The sequence below is a fragment of the Lutjanus erythropterus genome, chromosome 23 (genome assembly GCF_056507025.1).
Source record: "Lutjanus erythropterus isolate fLutEry1 chromosome 23, fLutEry1.hap2, whole genome shotgun sequence".
NCBI lineage: Eukaryota > Metazoa > Chordata > Actinopteri > Lutjaniformes > Lutjanidae > Lutjanus > Lutjanus erythropterus.
The window spans coordinates 27,779,490-27,804,321 of NC_139339.1; the positions used below are offsets into that span (position 1 = coordinate 27,779,490).

A 24,832-nucleotide genomic window follows, 5' to 3' on the forward strand; every position below is an offset into this window, starting at 1 on the left:
TGACCTTACTAAACCCAACCTTTAATCTACATGAGGGTGAGTAGATAATAATTGAATTTTCATTTTTGGGTGAACTCTCTCTTTATCTCCAAACATCCACTGGTATGATTGCCCCCTTGACTATGACTTCTTGCATTAAATTTAATATTATAATTTTAACATTATTAGTAAAAATATATCAGTTGTTGTATTAACCAGTGCACATATATGTTTCTTATATCAAAAGAGGACTGGTGTATTTTAAGTGGTCTACAAGTTATGAAGGAACATGTAAACAATGTTACAGTGGTCCCCAATCTCCCCTAATTAAGTGAAGTACAGGTAGAGTACTGGAGTAAATGCACTTAGTTACATTACAACATCAACTTGTATGTGTACTGATTATTGGTTTATTCATGGAGATCACTGTACTTCTCGGTCTACACTGCGATTTTCTGTAAAGCAGTGTTTCCCAAACTTTTTTCCACAGGACCCACGTTTTAGAAATGAAAACCGCCAACCCAGTTCACAATAAGCCTTATAACCCATTTCAGGAAGAGTTCCTTTGTGCATAAATGAACATTCCAGACAATTCTTACTGCCATTTACGCATCACCTTATATTATCTTGATGCTTTATTCAAAACGTATATGATGTTAAAACTTTAGAAATGAGAAATAAATGATTGCAGGCTGTTTACTGGCCATCTCATTGTTTTTATTACCTCTTATCTGGAAAACATTTTAGCCTACTTCATAAATGAGACAAAATAAGTGTTTTAGATGGAATTAACATGCTCTTGTTTTTCCTCTCATCAGTTAAACAATATACACATTTTTAAATGCTTTATAAAAGGTGTACTGCAGATATAAATCTTAAGTTTGCAGAATGTCCTCAAATAAACCCAAATAAAATCTAATGTGACCCACCTGTGGGTCTCGATCCAGTCTTTGGGAACGACTCGTATGTGTTCTGTCTTGTGGTGATTGATTAGTGTGGTCTGGTGAGCGCTGTGCTTCAGGCATCGATTAACCGTCCTCTTGTTTGTATTGCTACTTGTGAGCGGAAGCTAATGGGTGAAGATGGACATTCACCGTTTGAATGTGACTTTAAATATGTTGTTTGTGGTAATAAACAATTCAGACAGTTGTAGTTCGGCTGTCTGTTGACACTGGCATCTTTATTTGACACATGAACAGACGGTGACGGGTCTGTGTCCTCGGTCTGTTCTCACTGCAGCAGATGGTTCATAGCGTACGTTAGTTGAATTACAGTGATGGAATCAAAGTGTGAGTACTTTATGTATTTCCCTGCCGCTCCGCTATCGAGTGTGTCAGACCCGTCGGAATACACAACTCTTCCGCGGCGAAAGCACGTCTACCTGGGGGAGACGGTCCAGTTCCTGCTGGTCTTGCGCTCCCGTGGGAACAATGACATAGGTGGTGGGTCACCACCCTGGAGGGACCTGGCGGGTTCTCTGTCAGCTCTCGCCAGTGTGAGCGTGGCCGAGAGCCGACAACAGAGACCCGGCGAGGACCAGCCAGAACCGGACCTCCAGAGCAGCTGCAGCGAGGACGGCGGGGAAGAGGAGCACGGAGAGAGGGGGCGTGGAACCGCAGAGAACCGAGGGAGAAGAGCGGACAGCAGCCGGGCGTTCATACCGTGCAGCCCGCTTCTCATTCACAGCAACCCGGCCAGTGAGAGGCAACGGAGCGGGAGAGAACCAGTGAAGGTAAGAATGAGTCTGAGTTAGTTACACTGAATAAAGAGAGTTGTTGGACCAACTTAAAAACCTACTCTAATTGGTAACAGGTTTTAAAAAGTGAACAAGTTAGATGAACACAATTGCCTTAAGTAGATGTACTTATGCTGCGAATTTTCACACCTACTAGATAACAACAGTGGTTTTCACCCTGTTTTTCCTTGGATCCCCTCCTACTTGTATCAAAGGAAACCTGAGGCCCCCCAGCTTCAACACACAGCACACACACTAAAAGAACAAGTGATTCATTCTAAAGCTTTACTGTCCAAAATAAACATCAATTCAATTGTCTCCATTCTTAGAACCTCTTCATTTGGCAAATGTCTCTGTTCTAGTGTCAGCTAAATATTTTTAACGACCCAAAAGAGTAGCTGATACACACTCATTCTTACCACAAGAACAATAATGATAAATGATCACAGAACTTGAGATGACTATAGCCTACTATTTTTAAGTGAGGACAAAAAAAATATCTTTTACATAGTTTTGTACACAGATTTTGTATAAACTGCAGGTTCCTAAGGGTGCTGGAAATCTTGCAAACACTTGAATTTTAATGTGGCGTTTTCATTTGACAGTGTTTGGTCTGGTGGAGCCATTCATTGGATAAGGAAACTTAAAATTTAACTTGAAATAAGAAAAAAAAACAGGAAAGAAGAGAGATGTGTGTTTTGTATCTTACTAATTAATGATTGTTAGCTTTTTCAACTATCGGTTAAGGAAGATGCACCAAATTCTCAGCCATAATAGGAGGTCAAGTCTACTTACAGACAGGTGACACATTTTGAAACATGAATGTTTTTCTTGTTTCCCTTTAATTTGTCCCTGCTCTGTAGAATTCTCACACAAAGTGCATGACTTTGACTTTGGGAAAGGTGTAGGAACCCTGAAATTGTGAATTTAGTTGTCATGCAAATCTGATTTTGAGGACCTCAGAGCACACAAAGTCTTGGGGACCCCCTGTGATTTCTGGCGATCCCCCCCAAGGGAGGCCTGGACCCCAGGTTGCATACCAATGCAGTACACCACCACTCAAAGTCGTTGCACTTGTGAACTTGGTGCAAACTCTGTTACAAATTCAACAAGGTGGAGAACCCAAATGCAGATGACACAAGGGAACCAGCTCAAAAAGGTTTATTGAAATTAAACAAAAGAAACAAAGGCTTACACTGATTCAGGGAGGGAAAAATCAAAAGTTCAACGAAACAGAATCCATAAAATACAAACTCAAAAAACAGTCCCGGGGAAAAATAACGCAGTAGAAACATGGAAGGGATTCACACGGGATGCAGGCTGGCTGACAAGGGAAACAAGCACAAACTGACACTGATACAGAGAAACAGAGGGACTAAATAGACAAAACTAACGAGAGACAGGTGGACGAACAGGTGAAACTAATGACAATCAAAAAGAGAAGGAAAACAGACAAAGACAGGAAGTAAAAACAAGACACACAAAGGAGGACCAGAACTACCAAAATAAAACAGGAAATAACCAACAAAAACCAAAACCGTGACAAATCCGTCTACCACGATTTCATGAAGAAGCAATTGTCTGACGTCACACGACAATGGCAGCCCCCTCTGAAGCCTAAAATAATACAAACTATCAAACAATTAGTGATGTGTCGGTCGCGAACGATCCGGATCTTAGAGCCGGCTCTTTGAAGTGAATGACGGGAACCGGCTCTTGATTGGGAGCCAATTTTTTTTTTTCTCCTCTTTTTTTCTGTTAAAGTTGCACATGATTGGTGGCGTGTGTGTGTCCACACTGAGTAGAAGGGGGAGGGGAAGGGTTATGGACACACAACACAGTGAGCACATGAACAAGTGGGAGGGAGATGAGAGAGAACATGCACTACAGACAGAGACAACAGGCTTGAAAGGTGAGAAAATACACTCGTTTGAGATGAACTGCACCTCGCCTGGAAAGTAGATGAGATCAGGCGGCTGCAGCAGGAAGTGGAGACGAAAATCTGCAGTTAAGTTGGACAGTTTTCAACAGACTTAAGAGAGAGAAGAGGAAGAGACACTAACATTCAGTTAGATCACCTGTAGGTTACCTGAAGTCTGCAGACCACGTTCATAGCTGAAGAAATAAAGTGCGTTCTTGATCGCTGATTGAAGTTAAAATAGAAGAGATCCCCCTTCTGATACATGTAACATCTGTTCTTTTATCTGCCTTGTAAAACCAAGTCATATATAAGTCATATATATAATCTTTATTATTATCAGAAAAAATATCTGCTTGTTGACAGATTAAAACTTCATTGCACAACAGAAGACTAATATATCCAGTGTTAAATATTACAATTACACAGAAAATTAGTATTTTATATAATATGTGGTGGTTGTTGTCAAAATTAAGCACTCTGCTTAATATTGTAGTACTCTCCTCCATGTTGAGTATGTTGAGTGTATAAATAAAGCCATATAAATAATAAACATTTGATATAATGTATGTTTTTTACATTAGTAATTGATTTTACATTATTTTGGGTAATAAATTAATTTGAGCAACAAAAAATCTGAGGAGCCACTTGGGAGCCGAAAGAGCCGGCTCTTTTTAGGGAGCCGAGCCAAAAGAACCAGCTCACTAAAAAGAGCCGGAATTCCCATCACTACAAACAATAAAAACTGTCCTGTGTGATGTAAAAATAAGTCATTAAATACCATAAAGTAAAATATAGCCTGACATCTAATATCTCATGTGTGTTTTTTCCTCCTTTGTGTTGTTTATGCAGGGAGGCTGCGCTGCTGAGGGTTTAACTGATTGTACACTTGCCAAAGAAAGTCATCAGTTAGTCACAATCAGTTGTTTGTTTTTTGCTTTTGGCATCATGCACCTGGAAGACTTTTGAGGTTAGAAATTGGACATTTCAACTGGGAAATCATCTTAACATCCAGGATACCACTTCCAGGGAAAAAACTGATTGAGATATGTAAAATATTTGCTGTTTCAACTTCAATTGTAACGTTTAGAGATATATTGTTGAGCATGGTGGTCTGACCTATCTGACATTCCTGCTGTGATTATTTTATGTACTGAGTTGCTTTGCTGGCATCTTATATAACCACCCAACACTGCCAGTAGGACTGATGCTGAGCTTGAAACATCGTCAGATGTCGAAATTTCCTAGTTGACATTTCCAGCTTCCGACCTCCAAGCATCGCAGGTGCCAATGCCAAAAGTGAACACAAAACATGTCTGACCATGACAAATTCATGAGTTTCTTTGGCAAGTGCACACACAAGTGAACCCTCAGAAGTGGACCCACCTTGCATAAATGACACAGAAAAGGAGGAAAAACGTGAGGTAACAGACACCATTAAACATTTTATTTCACACCACTTAATAACATTGGCAATGCATAAAAGGGACTGATCAAGCACCTACAGGCAGCAAAAACTCAAAACCAGTGTCTCTTTCCAAAAATCACGACCTGGTTGCTCAAAAATAATGACATCAACGACTTCTTCATGAAGTCGTGGTTGATGGATTTGCCCCAGGTTCATAAGCAGGAACTCCAACTTTGAGTGCCGTTCTGTTGTATTTTTTCTGAACTTAAATTTAAGTAAACTTTTAAGTTTTCAATTTCCCAACTCAATTATTTACTTTACCAAAAAATACTGCTCCTTACCAATGTAATAGTATGATGTCAGGAAAATTATTAACTGTAGTGTGTTATTTCAGTTTCTTCATGAAATGGGTTTATTGAATATAATTAATGTAATTGCTATTGTTAGCCTGACTCAACATTAGCCTGACTCAACGTTAGCCTGACTTAACGTTAGCCTGACTTACTGTTAGCCTGACTCAATGTTAGTCAGACATAATGTTAGCCTGACTTAACGTTAGCCTGGCTTAATGTTAGCCTGACTTAATGTTAGCCTGACTTAACATTAGCCAGACTTACTGTTAGCCTGACTCAACATTAGTCAGACATAATGTTAGCTTGACTGTATATTAGCCTGACTTAACGTTAGCCAGATTTAATGTTAGCCTGACTCAACGTTAGTCAGACATTATGTTAGCCTGACTGTATATTAACCTGACTTAACGTTAGCCAGACTTACTGTTAGCCTGACTCAATGTTAGTCAGACATAATGTTAGTCTGACTTAACATTAGCCTGACTTAACGTTTGCCTGACTTAATGTTAGCCTGACTTAATGTTAGCCTGACTTAATGTTAGCCTGACTTAACATTAGTCAGACATAATGTTAGCCTGACTCAACGTTAGTCAGACATAATGTTAGCCTGACTGCATATTAGCCTGACTTAACGTCAGCCAGACTTACTGTTAGCCTGACTCAACGTTAGTCAGACATAATGTTAGCCTGACTGTGTATTAGCCAGGCTTAACGCTATCCTGACTTAATGTGAGCCTGACTGAATGATAGCTGCTTTGGTTTAGTGAGTTCATTTGAACTTAACACAATTTAACCATTTCAGGTGGATCATTATTTATCTACCATAATTTATTATTTGATGACAAAATATAATTTTGTCTTGCATTAGACTTACCTTCTTTCTGAGTCACAGAGAGAATTGCAGGGGGTAAAATCTGGAAAAGCTGTGGCTGTCATGACATCAGTATTAACAATACACAACACTAAGAGAAAAACCTAGCTGACAGTATTTTACTGAAATAACAACAGCAGGTTAAAGTAACGGAGTGTAATTACAAGTTGTTACAATCCACAAAAGTAGACTGTTATTACTAAAACAGAGAACAGAATGACATTAATCCAGGACATTACATTACGTCAGTTACTACTGAAATACACTTTTAACAGTGTAGTAAAGAAATATGAGGTAAGAGAACAGGGTTCCCATTACTCTTCAGTATATTTACTATAAAGTATTTATTTAAAAAACAATAACATATAAATATATTTACTTCAAACTTTAAACTGACTGACAACAACACTGGTCTACCTATAGTATAACAGGAAGTAACCTTTAGATTGTTCCTGAGTTTACACCACAGTCATTTATACACTTCCCCTCTACATGACCACTGCACTCTTTCTTTATCAGTTCAGAGAATTGTCTCTGTGAGACAGATGCCTGCAGCAGTCTTTGTTTAGGACTCTTTGTGCTCCAGACGTGTCCAGACTTGACATTGCAGTCATGTCTTCAGGGCATTTAAAGCAGCTCCAGCCTCCACCAGTGTGCCTGCCAGACTGCACACAGGGAACAAATACCCTATGATGAAGAAGTTACAGATGACACTGACAGGCTGCTGCATGTTTACACTCTGCTGCTGGTAACAGCGACGTCACTGCACCAGTCTAAATGGCTGCTGCATGCAACTGTACTTCTGTCTGTTGAGCAGAATAATTAAAACCTTTAACTACCAAAGATTGGTCAGAGGTGGAGGTGGTGAATCACTCACCCTGGGTTAATGATGTGTATGTGAAAAGGGGCTGAGTTATCACAGGGTTAACTTTTAGCCCAGGGCTAAGGATATACACTGTGAGAAGCCCTTGAGCGTTCTGGTTTCAGCTTACTGTACAAGCTTAATAAGGAAACAATAAACAAGACAATGAGCCCAAACTTGTCTGTTTGAAATTGACAAAAGCTGAAATTCTAGATAATTGACACTTGATGCTGTCTGTTCATAGGTCAGAGCCTTTATGTCCCAGTGGAAGCTTTTTTTTTATTCAGCATGTTAATGTTTTGCCATTAAGCTGATAAGATCATCCACAGTAACTCAGATAAGATATTCCTTTTTTAGGTCCACAATGGGAAAATCTAGCATGTTACAGCAGCAAAGTGGATGGCAAAATATAAAGAAGCATCAATAAGAAATATAAAAAAGAAATATGAACAGAGGAAATAGAAAAATAAAAATAGGAACATGATAAACAGAGGAAATAGAAAAACAGGAACATTATAATACAATGTCAGTACACTCAGCAGTTGATTTTACACCATTGTACAGAGGGAATATTCATATTGCGCATAGAATGATGATAGTACATAATCATTGCACATTGGAATAAAAAATAAAATTTAAAAAATTCACTTGAGTGAATTTAAGAATTCAGCTGAGTGAAATATTCATATTGTACACTGAATGATAACACACCTGACTGACGTATTGAATATTGCATTGACACATTGAAAACTAAAAATTCACTTGTGTGAACTATTGTGCAGTATGAAGAGACATCACACCTGAGAATATGTACTAATGTTGCACAGTTGGTGTACATGTTAGTGCAGAACACTTGACTGAGCAGTGCTGGTTGTACAGTCTGACAGCTGCAAGAAGGAACTACATGTAATTCATCAAGTAACCACAATCATGTTCATGTTTCAAAACTGGTCTCACTACAATGAAATGGCTAGTAGGGCCACTAACAACATCACGTGTGAATACAACTGGAATCTGAAGTCTCAGTTTTCCAATCTGACCCAATTTATACAGTTGCAGTATGGTTTAGGGACTCCAGTATTCAGAAATATTCAAATAGAATTGGTAGAAATAACACATTTCTATGGGGAAATGAATTGATTTCTGGATTCACAATTTTTAAATAACAGACCTTGTAATCTCTGGGCTTGGGGGACAGTTTCAAGTATTTTCAAGTCAGAGATTCCAGGTCCAAGTCAAGTCACGAGTCATTGGTGTTAAAGTTGAGTTGCAATTTTTTTTTAAATTTGGTCAAGTTGAAATTAAAGTGATAGTTTATCTGCTCACCCTCATGCTGATTGAACATCAGGTTTACTTTTCAAGCCCGCAAAACACTGCTGGAGTTTCACAGGAAAACAGTGTTGCAGAATCTGCTAAAAACCAGAAGTTTTAAAAAAAAAATCTAAAAGTCCCGACATGCCAAGTTGACTTGAAAGATGTTATTACATGTTTTTAGCCTGAATCTTTACTGTAGATCCTTAACATGGAGCCACATTGTGCACATGCAAGTGAGCAGCATAAACTGAGCTTTTAGACAAGCAGTTTGTTTCGTTTTTCTTGGTTGTTTTAACAAAGTGAGATTGGCTGTACGACAAAGTGAGATTATGTGTCAGCAGGTATGTTGAGTCCAAAGCCAGGGTTTTCAGTGTCTCGAAGGCATCTCTCTTTTAACCTGCTGGATCACCATGGTAACTGATGCTGGACTCATCACCTGGTCTGGAGCAGGTTATTCCCTGAGTTTCAGATTAAATTGGCTATAAAAAGCGCTGCTCTTTAATTAACTCTTTTCCTAACAAAGTTCTTTCTGAGCGACATAGATTATAAACTGAGGGAAGATGTTAAAAATTAGACTTGCACCGACTAATCGGCAATGCTTGGAATCGGGCTGGTTTTCACGTGACCGGCCCTGGCCAGTGACCAGCCAGTCAGCGTCACATATCCAATTCTGTGCCCGTCATTGTCACACACGAGTTCTGCATGATGGTCACATCATGCACACAGCAGACAAATTGACCGTGATAACAGCTACACACTCAGACACATGCTTGTGTGAAGCTGGTGTCAGCGAAACATTCCAAGAACTGGATAAAAAGAAAACAGTCTACAACGAGACAGAGCAGCTGTCAATGTCGCAGAACAGCCGTAAACTCTCTAGCTCTTCATGCTAATGTTAGCCAGCAGCAGACTGCTGTTCACAGAGGGACAGTTAAAATCTCACCTCCTGTTCTGGCTGAAGAATAAACAACCTGTGTTCATTTGTCTCCTCAAACATTTTCTCATCCAGACTCATTTACATTCTGCGTCTGTTTTTCTCACGGCAAAGTTTCACTGCACCAAACTGTGTCGGTCTCTGGTTTGTTTACATCTCCTTCCACAGGAGATCACGTGAAATCACGTTTCACCCGATTCATAATCTTAATATAAAACTATAATAAGGCCTGGCTATAACCTGGACGACTTTGGAGAAAATTTAAATAGTATTTAATGAATATTTAATAGTCAGTGTCTTATTATGAACATCTAATTTAATTTTTACAAGAAAAGTTGCAAAAATGTTTAATGCTGTCAATTACAGTTCTTAGAAAGACTGAAAATCGGAATTGGCAGGTCAGACCTTTCAAAAAATCAGAACTCGGAATCGGCCAAGAAAATTGAAATTGGTGCATCTCTGTTAAAAATGAAAAGTTGCTGAGCTGTGCATTCATAATATAACTGAACAAAGCTGTATAATGTAGAAATGTAACATAATGTCACAGCAGCACCAACTGTTTGCATCACACTGTCACAGGAACCTCTGTTTGGTGATTTCCTGTTTGCCTCAGCTCATATTAACACTTTAAATTTACTTTAAATAATTTATTTTATTTATGATACAGTGTATCATCCACACCCTAAAATAATGTTGAAGCAGCTACAGACACTTTGAATACTGTTTACAATAGTAATTATAATACTATTTAAAGTTAGTTTTGACTGTCAGCATCATGTTTAAATCTGCTGTCTGAAAGTCAGTTGTTTAGTTGTCAGGTGAGAAATAAATGGCAGAAATTATTTGTCAAAATAATACAAAAATTTACTGGTTCAGACTTGAATGCGTTTCTTTTTCATGTATCCATAATTGTAAACTGAATATCCTTTGGGTTTTTTGACTGTTAGCTGAACAAAATAAGACATCTGAAGTTTTTTTTTTTTAGAGAGTAAAGGATTAATTAAAAATTAAGTTAATTAACCAACAGTGACAGTAATTGTAATCTGCTGCCCGATTAGACTTGCTGATTATCTCTTGAATGTCTAATATTTTGTCCTCTGCTTGTTCCCCTGCAGTCTGCTCTGGTGTTGGAAGACCAGGTTATTTTCTGTCTCACTGTGTCTTTGGACAAGCTGCCCGTCAACACACTCAAAGCCAAGGTCAGACTCACCTGCAAACACACAGGCTGGGTGTGATGATGTGAATTTTGTCAGCCATAGTGTTTATGCTGGGGTAGCTGTTGCTGTGACATGTCAGGTTGTATGAGGTGTCAGAGGCAGAGTTGCACATCAGTGAGCAGGACTGTTCAATGACATTATTGTATTGTTTCTTTCATGTATGAACTATCTTTATGTGTCAGGTATTTCTTTAACAGACATTCACATTTCTGTTGATACATTTCATTTTAAATAAGTGATCAGAAAATTTCCTTTATCATCAGGTATATATACTGTATATAAGTGGATATAGGAATATAAAATTATACATCCTGTGAGGAATGCCCACCACAACACACACTTGTATACACACTTGTAGTAAATAGTGTTTTGGCTTGATATAAGATGGAAAATGCTGTCATAATAAGTTCAGAGTGATCTGTCTATTAAAACAGTAGAGGTTTAAAGGGGTAGTTCACTAAAAAATGAAAATTCAGTCATTATCTACTTACCCTGATGCTGATTGAAGGTCAGGTTTAGTTTTTAGTCCACAAAACACAGCTGGAATTTCACAGGGAACCAACGTTGCAGAAACTACCAAACAATGGAAGTAAACGGTGATCAGTTTTCAAACACACAATAAAAATATAATATACTTCCATACGGCTCATCTGGTGTAAATCAAGTCTCCTAAAGCCCTGACATGCCAAGATGACAAAAACAATGTTATTTACACCATGCTTTTAGCCTGAATCTTCATCTTTCAATCTTTCTTTACTTGGAGCCACATCCATGTACATGCTGTCTGAACTGTGTGTGTGTGGTGTGAGTGCGCAAACAGCATGTTGGACTTTAAGAGACTTGGATTACACCAAATGAACAGTATGGAGGCATTTTATGTTTTCTTTTTTTCTGGATGTATTTTACATTTGAAAATTGGTCACCATTCACTTCCATTATTTGGAAGATTATGCAACACGGTTTACTTGTGAAACTCCAGCAGTGTTTTGTGGACTAACAAAATAAACCTGACCCTGAAATGGCATGAAGGTGAGTAGACAATGACTGAACTTTCATTTTCTGGTGAACTATCCCTTTAACTGAATGCAACTGTTTACCTTGAAGCAGGGGTCTGCAACCTTTACTATCAGAAGAGACATTTTTGGAAGAAAAAAAATCTGTCTTGGGCTGCAACAATTAAATTCTCTCTTTTCCCTGAAGACTTTTCATTTTTTTAAATTTTGCATCCATAGTCAGCTTATGGAGACTAAAGAAGATGAGCCACCATCAAAATTTTGAGGAAAAGCCACTGAGCCATAGATGCAGGGTATGCACACACATTTTAGCTGACAAAATATTAAAACTGATTACTGATGGAGAATGTAAGAATCATTTTAAACTGTAAAAAAAATACTTAAGAGTTTTGATCCCAACTCAAACTTTGTGACTTTTGACATTAACTTAAAACGTTATTTAGGTTTTTGCCAACCTATAATCTTCCTCTTTAAAGAAACTTGAATCTTAGAGTTTTAGAAATTCAAAAGAAATGTATTGAAAATTAAATGCTCTTTATTTGAAAATATAAAAACTTCCACTTTAATGCATTTACTCAAGGATTTTTGGGTGTTTCTAAAACTGAAAGAAACAGTAAATTATCTCAACAAAAGAGTAGTAGTCAAAACTTTAAATTTTGAGTTTTCTCAACTTCTTTGATAAGTGAAAATGAAAATGTTAAAAAAAAACTGTTATTCATTTGCATATATTTTTTTGCCCAAACCACATGGAGCCACTGAAAAGGAGAGCCACACGTGGCTCTGGAGCTGCAAGTTGCAGATCCCAGCCTTAAAGGAAAAGTGTGTGATTTCCAGTGGCATCTAGCGTTCAAACCTTAGATTGCAACTAAGAGGATTTACCCCGACACCGCCCCTCTCTCACCAAGAGTACGGTGGCCGTCAGCGGACAAAATGGCGAGCGAACGCTATCTCACAACAAACTACAATTATGTGTGTAGGATGAATTACCTGTCCAGCAGAAAACAGGCAACCTCGGCGTCACTGTGAAAATGTTTGTCCTGCATCAGCGATTTCCTTCGTGTAAACGCTATGCCGATGTTGATTCATGTTTTTGCCGTTTCCTGTCATGCTTGTGTTTACTTTCTTCGTGTCTCCGCTTCTTGGATGACAGGGATTCACTGTCCGCTGCTTTTTGTTCTGGTACAGTGTATGTATGATCCTCCATTTGTCAAAACTGTGCCAGTCAAGGTTCACAATGCTAAATGGTCTGCCAGCAATCACCCGCGTCTATCCTCCCTGTCTACTTCCGTGTTTACGCTGCGGCGTCTACGCAAGGTCGCCATGGGCTTCCCAAGACTCACTGTTAGTGCAGTTTGTCTACTCTACGCTGCCGTAGACGGCGCAGGATGATGATCTCCGTAAGGCGACCTGACCGTATGTAACTATAAATGGCTATTTCTAAAGTAACAGGAACATATAGATTATGAGTTTACGTTGATTGATAATAATAAATAACATACTTATATATAATATATCTCATTTATGTACATAAATTCCTGTAATTATTACACACTGGTCCTTTAAAGGTTAAGGCCAGTTTATTATAAGACTGATATTTTAAGAAACACAAGTGATCAGATGATCAGGGAAGTTGGAAATAAACCTCTACATTAGGCCAATTTAAACTGTCCGCTTTAAACATCCAGTACTCTGGTGAGAACACTTTTGAACACTGTAAACTGTCCTGTCCTGTTGTGTGTTTGTCTGCGTCTGTGTGATGTCAGATCATAGTGACTGTGTGGAGACAGGAGGAGGAGAGGGTGGAGGTGAGGGAACATGGCTACATCACTCTTCTGCAGCTCAGGAGTCCGACACACACCTTCAGAGAAGACACCAGCACCTTCAAGGCACAGGGTACACGCACGCACGCACGCACGCACGCATGCACGCCCACACACACACACACACACACACATACTCTGTTTCTCTGAACCACACAGAAGCTCTGCAGGCCCAAATCAATCAACTATCAAAATAGTTGGCAATTAATATAATAGTCTACCAATAATCGATTATTTGTTGGAACTTACCAGGTTTTAGGCGCACAGAAATCAGTGGAATGATGTAATTAACTTGTCGAGTTGTCCAACAGCTGCAGTGATGTGACGTTCCCTGCTTTAATTGTTGTGTCTATGTTTTGTTTCTTTTCCCAGTCAGCACCATCCTGAATGTGATTCCACCTCCTAGTGTCCAGTGTCAGCAGATGACTGTCTCTGGAAAACACCTGACTGTCCTCAAAGGTACCAGCAGTTCACACTAACAATAGTGACCTGGTCACTGTGAATTTACCTGCTTATTACATAGGTGACACAAAAACTGAATTTTAAAATTACTTTATTGTCACCTCAGTCTATGATCAGAATTGAGTCCATTGTGGCTGTCTGTTATTCATAGCAATGGTCTGACATTCAGAAAAGACAGACATTACAATGTCGTGACTGACCAATCAGAGTAAGTTTTTAACAAAGCAGTGTAGTAAAGATCTTTAGAGACACACTCTTTGATTTGTTACAGCATGAGAACAAGTCATCAGTCTGCTGGTGTTTCTGAACAGCAAAAAGAAAACTGTCCACTGCAGTATAAACACACACTGATTAGTTTGCAGCTGAACATGAGAATCCTGTTTTGGTGTCTGCTCTCCTTACTTATTCCAGAAATATTTATGGAATTTATCTTTTATCTTTAATTAGTGCTCACAGATAAATCTCATCGTCACCATAATGAACATATTGCAAAAGACAGCCTGAAACCAGTGAATGAGAAAAATACACACAGCGTGTGAATATTTGACCTATCAGATGGAGCTTAGGACATATAAGCCATCTATTCACACAATTTGACCAATCAGATGAAGCTCTAGCTAGCTGTCAGCTATCCCCAGATTGATTCATTGATTAATTCAGCTAACAATGTGGTGGCCACTGCAGGTTAGCTGGCATGAAGACTGTGGAAGGAGAGAAGAGCGAGAGAAAGGTGGTTGACAAATATCTTGTGGTGGTAAAGAATCACTTTAATCTATTTGACCCATCTTAAGTTCTACCCTGTTTCCTTCTTTGCTCCAATACAGGTTGAGCATGCTGGGTACCCAATAGAACATTCTCCTTTCCTGTTTCTTGTACTATGTGCTAGGCTCGTCTCTGTTTAAGAGAAAAAAATGATTTTGAATATGGTTAAAAGATGTTGCTGGGGGAGTCACGTCTTAATGTAGCTAATGTTAACAAAACACTAACCAATCTACATCAATAGTTACCTAGCTAGTTACATGTGATAGCTTATGTTAGCAAAATGCTAGCTAACTAGCTAGCATTGCTGTTGAATATGGGCATGACATCACCATGTGTGCATGTAAATTTGGCTGGTACTGGTATATTAGATATCTGATGCTGACTGGTCAAGCTGAAAACCAGCTAGTTGGTAGAGCATGCACCCCATGTCCTGAGACTATGAGTCCTCCTCTGTCGCTCCATCCCCTTTCCTGTCTGCTCTTCAGCTGTCCCTGTCAAATAAAGGCCAAAACAATAACCTTAGAAAAAGGAGAAAATCAGCTGGTTCTGATCACAAGCCAGTTAATTGGTACAACTCTATCTCATGGGCTTGTGAACACCATTGTCGGTAAACACAGATTGTTGCTGCATCTACAAATTCAAGTTAAGACAACATCCAGTCTGAGTCCACATTTCAGATTGTTTTTTACAAAACATGGACTAAAGAGGAACAAGACCATCCAGATCCAGATTGTTACCAGAGCTAACTCAAAAAGACAGCATCTGTGATAATATGGGAGTGTGTTAGTGCCCATGGTATCATGGGTAATTGTCTTTTTCAGAGATGTCCCTGCCCAGTGAGACAATGCCAAGACGCATTGTGCACATGTTCCAACAGTGTGTCTTCGTAGTAAAAGAGTTCAGGAACTAGACTGACCTGCAGTCCAGACTTGTCTCCCATTGAAAGTGTGTGGTGCACAACAACAGAGACCCTGGACAGTTGAGCAGCTGAAGTTGTATATCAAACAACTTTAAAACTTTAACAGTTAGTGTCCTCAGTTCATAAACACCAGCTGAGTGTCAAATCAAAGCTGATGTATCACAGTGGTAAACATGCTTCTGTCACTACTTTTTGAAGTTCCAGAAGTCAATTTCAATTTACAAAAAACAATAATCACTGTGGACATCAAATATCTTGTCTTTGCATTGTATTCAGTTAAATATAGGTTGAAAATGTTTTTGCAAATCATTGCATTCTGTTTTTATTTACATTGTAACGTAATGTAACGCAATGTAACATAACGTAACGGAACATGTTATTCAGGTATCATTCATTTTATTATTTACATCTGTGCTTTTCATACTGTCACATGTCAGAAAGTCTCAGGTAAAACAGCCCATCATTAGTAGATGATGACAAACCACCATCACACTGCTTCATTAACACTGAACCAACCCTTCTCAACAGATTTAATCAGCATTAGAGTGACTGCACAAACAGCTGATCATTGTTCCCTTCCCTTCTCTTTGCTCAGTGTTGAACTGCTGTTCTCAGGAGGCGGTGTGTGTCAGAGATATGAAGATTCTTCCTAACTATAACTCATCCTTCCTCCCAGTGATGCCGGATGGTTCAGTTCTCATAGTCGACACTGTGTGGTAAGTACAGGTGCACTGTCAGACAAAAACAACTCTGTCCATAAACAGGGTTAGGGTTAAGGTTGGAGTTAGCACGTGAAACATAGTCTATGTAAGTATAAAAAACACAAATGACAAGCTGGTGGGACGCAGAATTACAGTGACTGGGCATTATAACAACCCTGTGGAGCTGAACATAGCAACATAGCAGCACCGAACTCAACAGAGTAAGCTACTGAGCAAACACTAAAACAATAGAACACACCACAAAACTTACATCTTTCCAGTTTGAAGTTGGGTCACAACAGCTGGTATTCAACCATCACTGAGCTTAAATTGATACTGGCATGTGCTGATTAAGAAAGCAGTCAGACAGAGTAAAATCCACACACGTTTTCATCAAAAATAAACTTTTGGTCTGCTCAACTCCTCTGTCCTCTGAGGCTGGAAGCCGATGTAACGATCTGTGCTGTTTCTCTGACATGGTGTCAGTTAGTTTGGGGCCAGTAAATGTTCAGTAAACAGTCTGTCACTCTGAAATAAAATTTGTCAGTGTCTGCAGATGTCCCATCTGCAGTACTTCCTGAGCCGAGATCTGATAGTATTGCGTTATTCTAAGGCTTTGGTAAAAACAAACAAGGGAAAGCAGATTTTAAAAGACAAAACGATAGTTGCATGAAATAGTTTTTCAGTTTTTTATAATGTAATGACATCCCTACCCCCTGAAGGCCATTTGAAAGAACGCAGGTGTAAGGCACTTCAACACAACACTTTTCAAACCAGGAAGCTCTGTCCACTAATCAATATACGCTCTATGCAAAATATCTAAAAATACTAATGACATTCCCAATAGCCTCAGTAGTGTGTCAGCATTACAGAACTGCTAACATTGTTGTTGACCTTCGAAAGCTGTTCGCATACCTGCAAATTAAATGTTGCTGTTGGAAAAAAAAGTTCAAAAAAGAAAAAGAAAAAACTCATAGTTGAATCAGTATGAACTCAATTATAAAAATTACAATTCATAAATTAGAATGGGTACACACCTTGTGTAGATGTTTCCAGTTGTGAAGTGAAAAGTCTCTTAACAAGCACATCTTTGTTTCCACTTTCCACTGAAGCCACCAATCGGCTGAGGTCACCATGGCTTCCTTTTATCGGATAGACAGTGAGTCGTCACGTTTGCCCAGCATGCTCAGTGCCCTGGAGGAACAGAACTTCCTGTTCCAGCTGCAGCTCCAAGACAAAGCAGAGGAGGACTCCAGCGAGGTGAGAGGACAATGAGGGCTGTGTCGGACCGCTTCACTTCTCCTGCATTCAGTCAGCCGCACTGAGGTCGACATCTCACTCAGATGACAAAGAACAGCACATTTCTCGCAGCAGGGCTGTGTTTGTCAGATGATTCAAAATAAACTACAGTGTGTGTGTTCATGCTAATGAAGGAACATGTCACCCAGTGCAACAATGTGGCTCATTGATGTATAACAGTTTTTGGACCAAAGAGGATCTAACAGGATACATGCATTGCTGATTTTGATCGGCACATAGAATTTGTTTACAATAAAGAATTTTATGTAGAATTCCACCAGACTTATTGTTTTCAGACTGTGATTGATGAAATGTACCTCTTTCTGTCACATTCTCTGTGCAAATCACATGTATGAAATCATGTGTCCTAATAAGTGTCTATATTTTTGTAGGGTTTGGAAGTCCCGCTGGTGGCTGTGTTACAATGGTACACTCCAACACTGCCTTTCACAAGGTAACTGTAAGACTAAAGGGTTACCCTGTGATTTTATGAGCGTGTCATAGCATGAAAAACACATGTATGAGTGATGACATTATAAACAACTTTATTGTATTTAGATGAGCAAGTCCTGGCAGGGTGCTGACTGGGACACTTGATGGAACAGAGCCATCAATAACAATTTTTTTTCATCTGTGCTTTTCTTGCTATTACAAGTCAAAATGTCTGTCCTAAAAAAAATGTTCAGTTAAAGGAGATTAAAATACTCCTTACTTTCTCTCCAGATACATCTCGAGTTGTTACTCATTGCCCAGTATTCGCTTGGATCGCCCTCGGCTGGTGATGACAGCTTCCTGTCCCAGAGCGGTCAGGCCTCTGGAGCCCTTCTGGGTAAAATACACCCTGCTGAACAACTTGCACGACTTCCTGGCTGTCCGACTCATCTGGAATTCTGAGAGTGAGTAGCAGGCTTTACCATCACACAGTCTCACTTCCTACCTAATTTCATTGCTGTGTTTCATTGCATCAGAAACATTTCCACATGATAAAATGCCTCACTTTTCAGCATAAAAGTGAAATCAATTCATTCAGTTATTTATCTTTGTCCTCACTCACTGTACTGATTCCTGCAGAATGTCAACATATATATTATAGATCACATCCCATAATTTTGCAGTGGTTAAAATGTTGTTCTGGATGATGAGCTAGTGTCTCTCTCTGTTGATGACATCCACTTTATCCTTCCCATTGTCTAGTGCTACATCATACTGTCCACAATACACTGGTGTGTTGATGGAGACAGGTTTGAAATCCCTGCTTGGGAACTGGGAGATCAGGGTTCGATTCTCAGGACGAGTGCCCTGTACCTGTTGTAATTATGGTCCAGCCCTCTGTGACAGGCAGATGCCCCATCCCTGAAACATAACACAGGGTTGCCTGTTTCATTGCAGAAAGAATATGGGGTCAAATCAAGCCATACCATGTACCATGGGTTAAGCTCATGTGGTAATGTGGCCTTACACATGATGACGGCAATCCTGCTCTTGTAGTGTGCAATGTTTTTGATTGCCTGCCACATATCTTTAGTGTTGTTGTCTCTCCAGTCAGTACAGAACATGGTCATGGATCAGGTCTCTCTAAAGATGTGGGTACAACAGTCTCTCATTTCCTGTTGTAGGTAGCCTGAGTCTCATGACATCCATTTTATATTCTTGTGACTGGACATCTGCCAGGCTGGGTAGCAGAATAGTCCATAGGTCTAATCTGAATTAGCTCCTATCTCAGCTGTCTTCCTTGTATTCCTGTGGCTTTGCATCACTTGCTGTGGTGTTTGCTCTGGCAGGTCTGGCTCAGTGATCAGAAAATGCTGTGGGTAATGATCACCTTAAGGTCTGCTGCACTTCATCCAATCCCTGTGCTTCATTTTCTGACACTGATGAGTGTATTTCTGTGTATCAAGATTTGTCAGGAGCACACAAACTCATCAAGTGGTCTGTTACAGACCACATCCTGTAGTTTTGCCTTGTGGAATGATGAGTTAAATTACAGAGGAGCACAGTGGATACTTTATTCCTCATGGTTGTGCCTTCATACCTTCATGCCTTCAGACTTTCAGACTTGTTTCTTAAAGGGATATTTTGCCCACAAATGAAAATTTAGAACATGGCTCCAAGCTAAGGATCCAAGGACCATTTGCTTCCATTGTTTGGGAGATTCTGCAACGCTGTTTTCCTGTGAAAGTCCAGCAGTGTTTTGTGGGCTGAAAAAACTAAACCCAACCTTCAGTTGGCATGAAGGTGAGTAGACAATGTCTGTTTTTTCATTTTTGGGTATTCTAAGGAGATATTTTTATGCCAGTTTATGCTCATCAGAGATCAGCCTAAATTCGAAAACTATCAAAAACGTTTCAGTAATACTGATTAACCACGACAAACTGAAGAGTCGCCAGCAGCTCTTGGCAAATCAGTCTCTCCACTTGGAACAGACCCGCCTCTTGGTCATGTAATCTTAGAGCAACATCCAAGTCCAAATACTTGTAATACCTGGCTTTGTGCTGCCTCAGCTCAGAAAGACACACCTGTTTGCACCTGTCCTCCCACCTTTACCCTGCGTGGGCTGCACTGGAAACAACACACCAAACAGACAAGGGAAGATTATTTCACACCACAGTGCTGCTTGCTGTAGTCTTTGCACTGTCATTGAAATAGAGCTCTTTATCACCAACTGTCAGATGTGCAGCTAGTTGATGAAAGACACTGATAGCGCCAGCAGTGGGTGTGTTTCCCCCAGCGCAAAGCTGTTCCTCACATGAAAATTAAACAGCTAACAAATGTCTGTATTGATTCAAACAGTTACCTTACAACATCAAACTGACAGCAGATCAGAGCACTCGGAGGAGGACGACTTGTGACTCATTTTTCTAAGAAGTCTTATCTGTTCTCAGTGCTGCTGGCCACAAACTTCAGAGTGCTGTTTCAGTGGCATTTTTTTCTCTCAGATAAGTTCACTTTGAGTTTATCAGCAACACAGCCAGACGAGTGAAGTGTATTTGATCGTGATGATGAACATGATCAGGACTAATGCCTCATTTGTGTTTGTGTGAGACAACGTGGTGCAGACCCCCATAGATGGCACGCAACCTACAAGCCAGCATGGAGACGTTTATGCTAAATTTGTTGTTCGTTGCTGTATTCTCTGAAATACCAGAGGGCATACAGACAAAAAAAATCAGCCGGAGGAATGTCACACTCTCGCTGAACTCAAAGCTCATTAGTGCTGAGAAGAATTTATCTGCTTATAACTATTAAAAATGATGCAGTCGACACAAGATGAGATGTTCTGACTATTACTTAGATGCAGAGAGACGTCTCAGTGGAGAATACAGCCGACCTGTGAACGCATCCTATCGACAAGGAAATGCAGCTTTAGCTACATGTAACAGCTAAAAAACTTTGTATTTCTATTTGGATGAGTTGGTCAAGATTAAAGACATGTAAGAAATGGACTTAAAGTCACCAGGTGGACACAAACACGACTGTAAATGATAGGGGTGGGTAAAAATATCGAAAAATCGATGCCTCGAAATTATCCGCCCCCTAATTCAATATCGATTAAGCAAACCCTCTGAATCGATTCACCTCCTGGCCATTGGGGGCGCTGTGCCCAACATCTTTATGTGATTCGCGTTTTAAGGATGGAGGCTGCACGCGACCAAACAACAACAATATGTCTGCAAACTACCGCCAAGCTCTGTCCGCGCACAGAAGATAAGAGTCCATGGCTATCTTCATTTGCAAGGACCTTCGACCGTACAGTGTCGTGGAAAATGAAGGTTTTAAGAAGATGGTACACACACTTGAACCACGATACGCTATACCAACACGAAAACACATGACAGAGGTCGCCATCCCGAAGCTGTACACAGAGGTGAAGACAGAGGTTTATATGCACAAGTGAGCTATTATGGTGCTGCTAATGTTTTATTTTCAGATGTTTTATTGCCCAAAGATGTGAAGTAACGTACCACATGTGTTATGGGCATGAAAATAAATATTTAAAAATTGCCAACAGGTACTCTTAATTATTTGTGTATTTCTACTTCTTACTGAATCGATATTGAAGAATTTAAATCAATATCGAATCGAATCGAAACCTAAAGAATCGAAATCGAATCGAATCGAATCGTGAGGTTCTTAACAATACCCAGCCCTAGTAAATGACATATAGTTGAATGTATAAATAAACTGCTTCCTAACATAGCATCTCTTTCTTTTACAATCATTTGAATGTAGGTTCAGTTGATGTCTACCAAACTGGCATATGACAGTGAAACATTGCTGATGCATGATGACTTGTTTTGTTGTTGGTTTTTTTGGGATGTTTTATGTACCATAACAGAAAAGCTCACCACTGTAGACACCACCTCTTCCCACTACTATCATTCTGATAGCAACATCCAACTGTCTCACTCAGCTCCCATCACCAGGGAAGGGAACAGGCAGATCAACTCACACATTCCTGCCCAGCAAGCGTTCGACATACGTTCCCTTCCGAGTTTAAAAGGGGTCTTCATCTCTGTATCACATCTGTAACTTAGTAGTGTTCAGTCTCCAAAGCTTTAAACAAAGTAAGCTAGCTAGCTTTACTGAAGAAGCTAAGCTAAGAGAAAAGTAGCACAAATAATAGCAGCATGATTGAAAGAAACACACCAACAGTGGCCCACAGAAAAAAATCACCACTGCCACAAATGTAACTGAACAGCTCGCATTCACCTAACTGAGGAGGATAAACATGACATGAAGATATAATATTCTTACTCTCCCACATGTCAGACATGGAAGGAAACTCCTCCTTTACAGCAACTCTGAGGGGAGACATTACCTCAAACATAGGAGGCTTTAAATCACAGTGTCACGATGGTAGAGGGCTGACGACATTGTCCATTGGCCCACCATATTTGGTTGTGTACATCATAAAGAGTAGATGTGAGGTTCAAGACCTGGTTGGCAGGCTTAGTTATGTTTGAGAGATGTATGTATTGATGAGGCAGTACTTTAAGCTTCACTGCAGAGCAATTTTATAATAGAGTTTATTGTTTAAGACTTTGCAAAAGAGAAGAAAAGCTAGTAAGCATCCACATCAGCATAACATACATCCATCAGTCCGACTTGGTTCAAGGAAATCACAGTGCTAATCATCTATCCCTGGCTTAAAACCTAACGTTATTTACCCAAAGCCATCTCCTAAACCCCTGTCATCATTTTTCTGTTTCTGCATAACACTGCACCTTTAAAATCACTGCATAAACTTACCTTTTGACCTACGTGCTTCCGTGGGCTATTAGGGTACTTTTATTTTTACAAGAAACTGTGTTTCCTCCAGAACAGATACATTTGGCTACATTTTACAAAACCTGCAGTTGCTGTGCCGAAAAACTATCCTTGACATAAAGTGCACTTCCTGCTAGCGGGAGACAGGAGGGGATCCTTTTCCTGGCAGACTGGCCTGCTGGAAAAAACACCCCTAACCCCACAACTAACAGGAATTGCATTTTACGACAGGGATGCTTTTATTCAGCACAACACCTGAAGTCTCCAGTCAACAGCACACCTTCTGATGATATCTAAACTAAATAATAAGCTATCGCATGTTTTGATAAACATGTTAATCATTTAATATGTTTTATTTTTACACTGTGAATAATGTTAACAGACAGTGATGACCAAATTAAGTGAAACAGGTTTAATTAAGACTCAGTAATGGCTGAAATTCATTGTATTCATGTATAAAAAAATCAAGCTTAGACATTACAAAATACATGACAACATTACAAACTATTAATCATGAACAGTCAGGGAAAGGAAATCAGGCTATTTGTGGAATAAATCCATGTTTACACAATTAAAATTGATTAAGAATAAATTGAGATTAATTAAGAATAAATTAAAAATATTTAATATTAGTAAACCCATCACAAAGTCATTTTAAAATACAAGTACACTCAATGTAAAAAGCAGGGGTGGAAGTTACAACTGCTCAAATAACTTTACGTCATTGGGGGTACTTTAAGTTCAGAGTATCCAATTTTAGGTGTACTGCAAAAATTCACTACTTCTCATGTTGATGTACATGTACCAGAATGCATTGCATGAACCTCTGATGCCAATGCGTGTGCAGTGTCTTTTTTAATGCAGTGCTTCTCCAATGTGGCAGCATCAAGGATGAAAAAGTGTAAGATTAAAGTCGTGGAAAATGGTGGAAAACACTTGCCTTGACAGAGGCTGGACACCATGTTCTGCACAAGAGCGTTTGTACTGTGTGTGGAGGTGACTGACTGACTTGAACACAGACTCCAGATACATCTTTGGATCTTAGGATGACCTACAGAAGGTCTTCAAGAAGTCCTGCTCTTCTGTCCTTGCCCTCACTCTCACTCTGTCAGTCTGCTCAGGACTCTTCCGTCTTCTCCTCACCCTCTTCAAAAAACACCACTGCTGTACTGTCTGCCTTATCGCCTGCCAGACTTAACATATTGTTCCAATTAACAGTTTCAAGCATTTACTTCTTCTGCAAGATTATTGATGATTTGTTATGACTCATAAGCAGACATTTACTCATTGGGCAGACATTCAGCATGACTCTGAACTCTGATAAATGCAAAACAGGCAAAAACAAAAAGAGTTGCTCTGGCACAGAAAGGAAATTTCCAAGGAATACGTGATGGCTTTAGTGCCGTTGTCAGAGAACTGGTATTTCAACTTTTAACAGCACATTTCTGTCATCTCTGATGACACACTGTGGTCATTTTATGTTTTAGTTCAGTAAATATATTACATGTTTCTCTGTTTGTGCATTGAAGTGAAACTATTGGACAATTTTTTGAACAATGTTCTTATTGCTGTTGATGTCTGTTTCTGATACTAATCATTCAATCACTAATATTTCACCTACAGGCCATTTGTTAAGTAATATGTTCAAATGTAAAGGTAATGTACTATCAAAAGTAAACCAAGGCCAAGGGTTAAAGGGTTAAATAGCCTGTTCTCTTTGATAGAAGATCCAGATTTTGGGTCATGTGTCATTTTATCTATCCTGAAATTCCTTGGCAGCCTGTGGAGTGAAATTAAAATACTTGTGGTTAAATATTTATCACAGTATGCTGTTTGACAAATCACTTGTAGTATAATAATCCCAGGGATGTGAAATCCATAATAAGTGGGGAGCGTCAGGCTGTCTGCATTGTAGTGACTTAAGTCAGCCGCCCTGATCCAGCTGTGATCAGGATTGGGTCAATGTCCAGATGTGTAATCTTTGGTACAGTCATTGT

The 24,832-nt window shown here is 39.4% G+C and overlaps 1 protein-coding gene across 2 annotated transcripts in view; it reads left to right on the forward strand.

Moving 5' to 3' along the window:
* Positions 1-895: 895 nt before the first annotated feature.
* trappc14 (trafficking protein particle complex subunit 14) overlaps positions 896-24,832 on the forward strand; it is a 31,590-nt gene continuing 7,653 nt past the window's right edge. The window contains exons 1-8 of one of the 2 annotated variants that reach the window (XM_084712491.1): positions 896-1,711; positions 10,490-10,573; positions 13,368-13,497; positions 13,797-13,883; positions 16,163-16,283; positions 17,381-17,528; positions 17,960-18,021; positions 18,291-18,463. In XM_084712491.1, coding sequence (XP_084568617.1) covers positions 1,256-1,711; positions 10,490-10,573; positions 13,368-13,497; positions 13,797-13,883; positions 16,163-16,283; positions 17,381-17,528; positions 17,960-18,021; positions 18,291-18,463 — 1,261 coding nt within the window. In that variant the 5' untranslated portion in view covers positions 896-1,255. The remainder of the gene's footprint in view (positions 1,712-10,489; positions 10,574-13,367; positions 13,498-13,796; positions 13,884-16,162; positions 16,284-17,380; positions 17,529-17,959; positions 18,022-18,290; positions 18,464-24,832) is intronic. The other variant, XM_084712490.1, reaches the window with a different exon arrangement.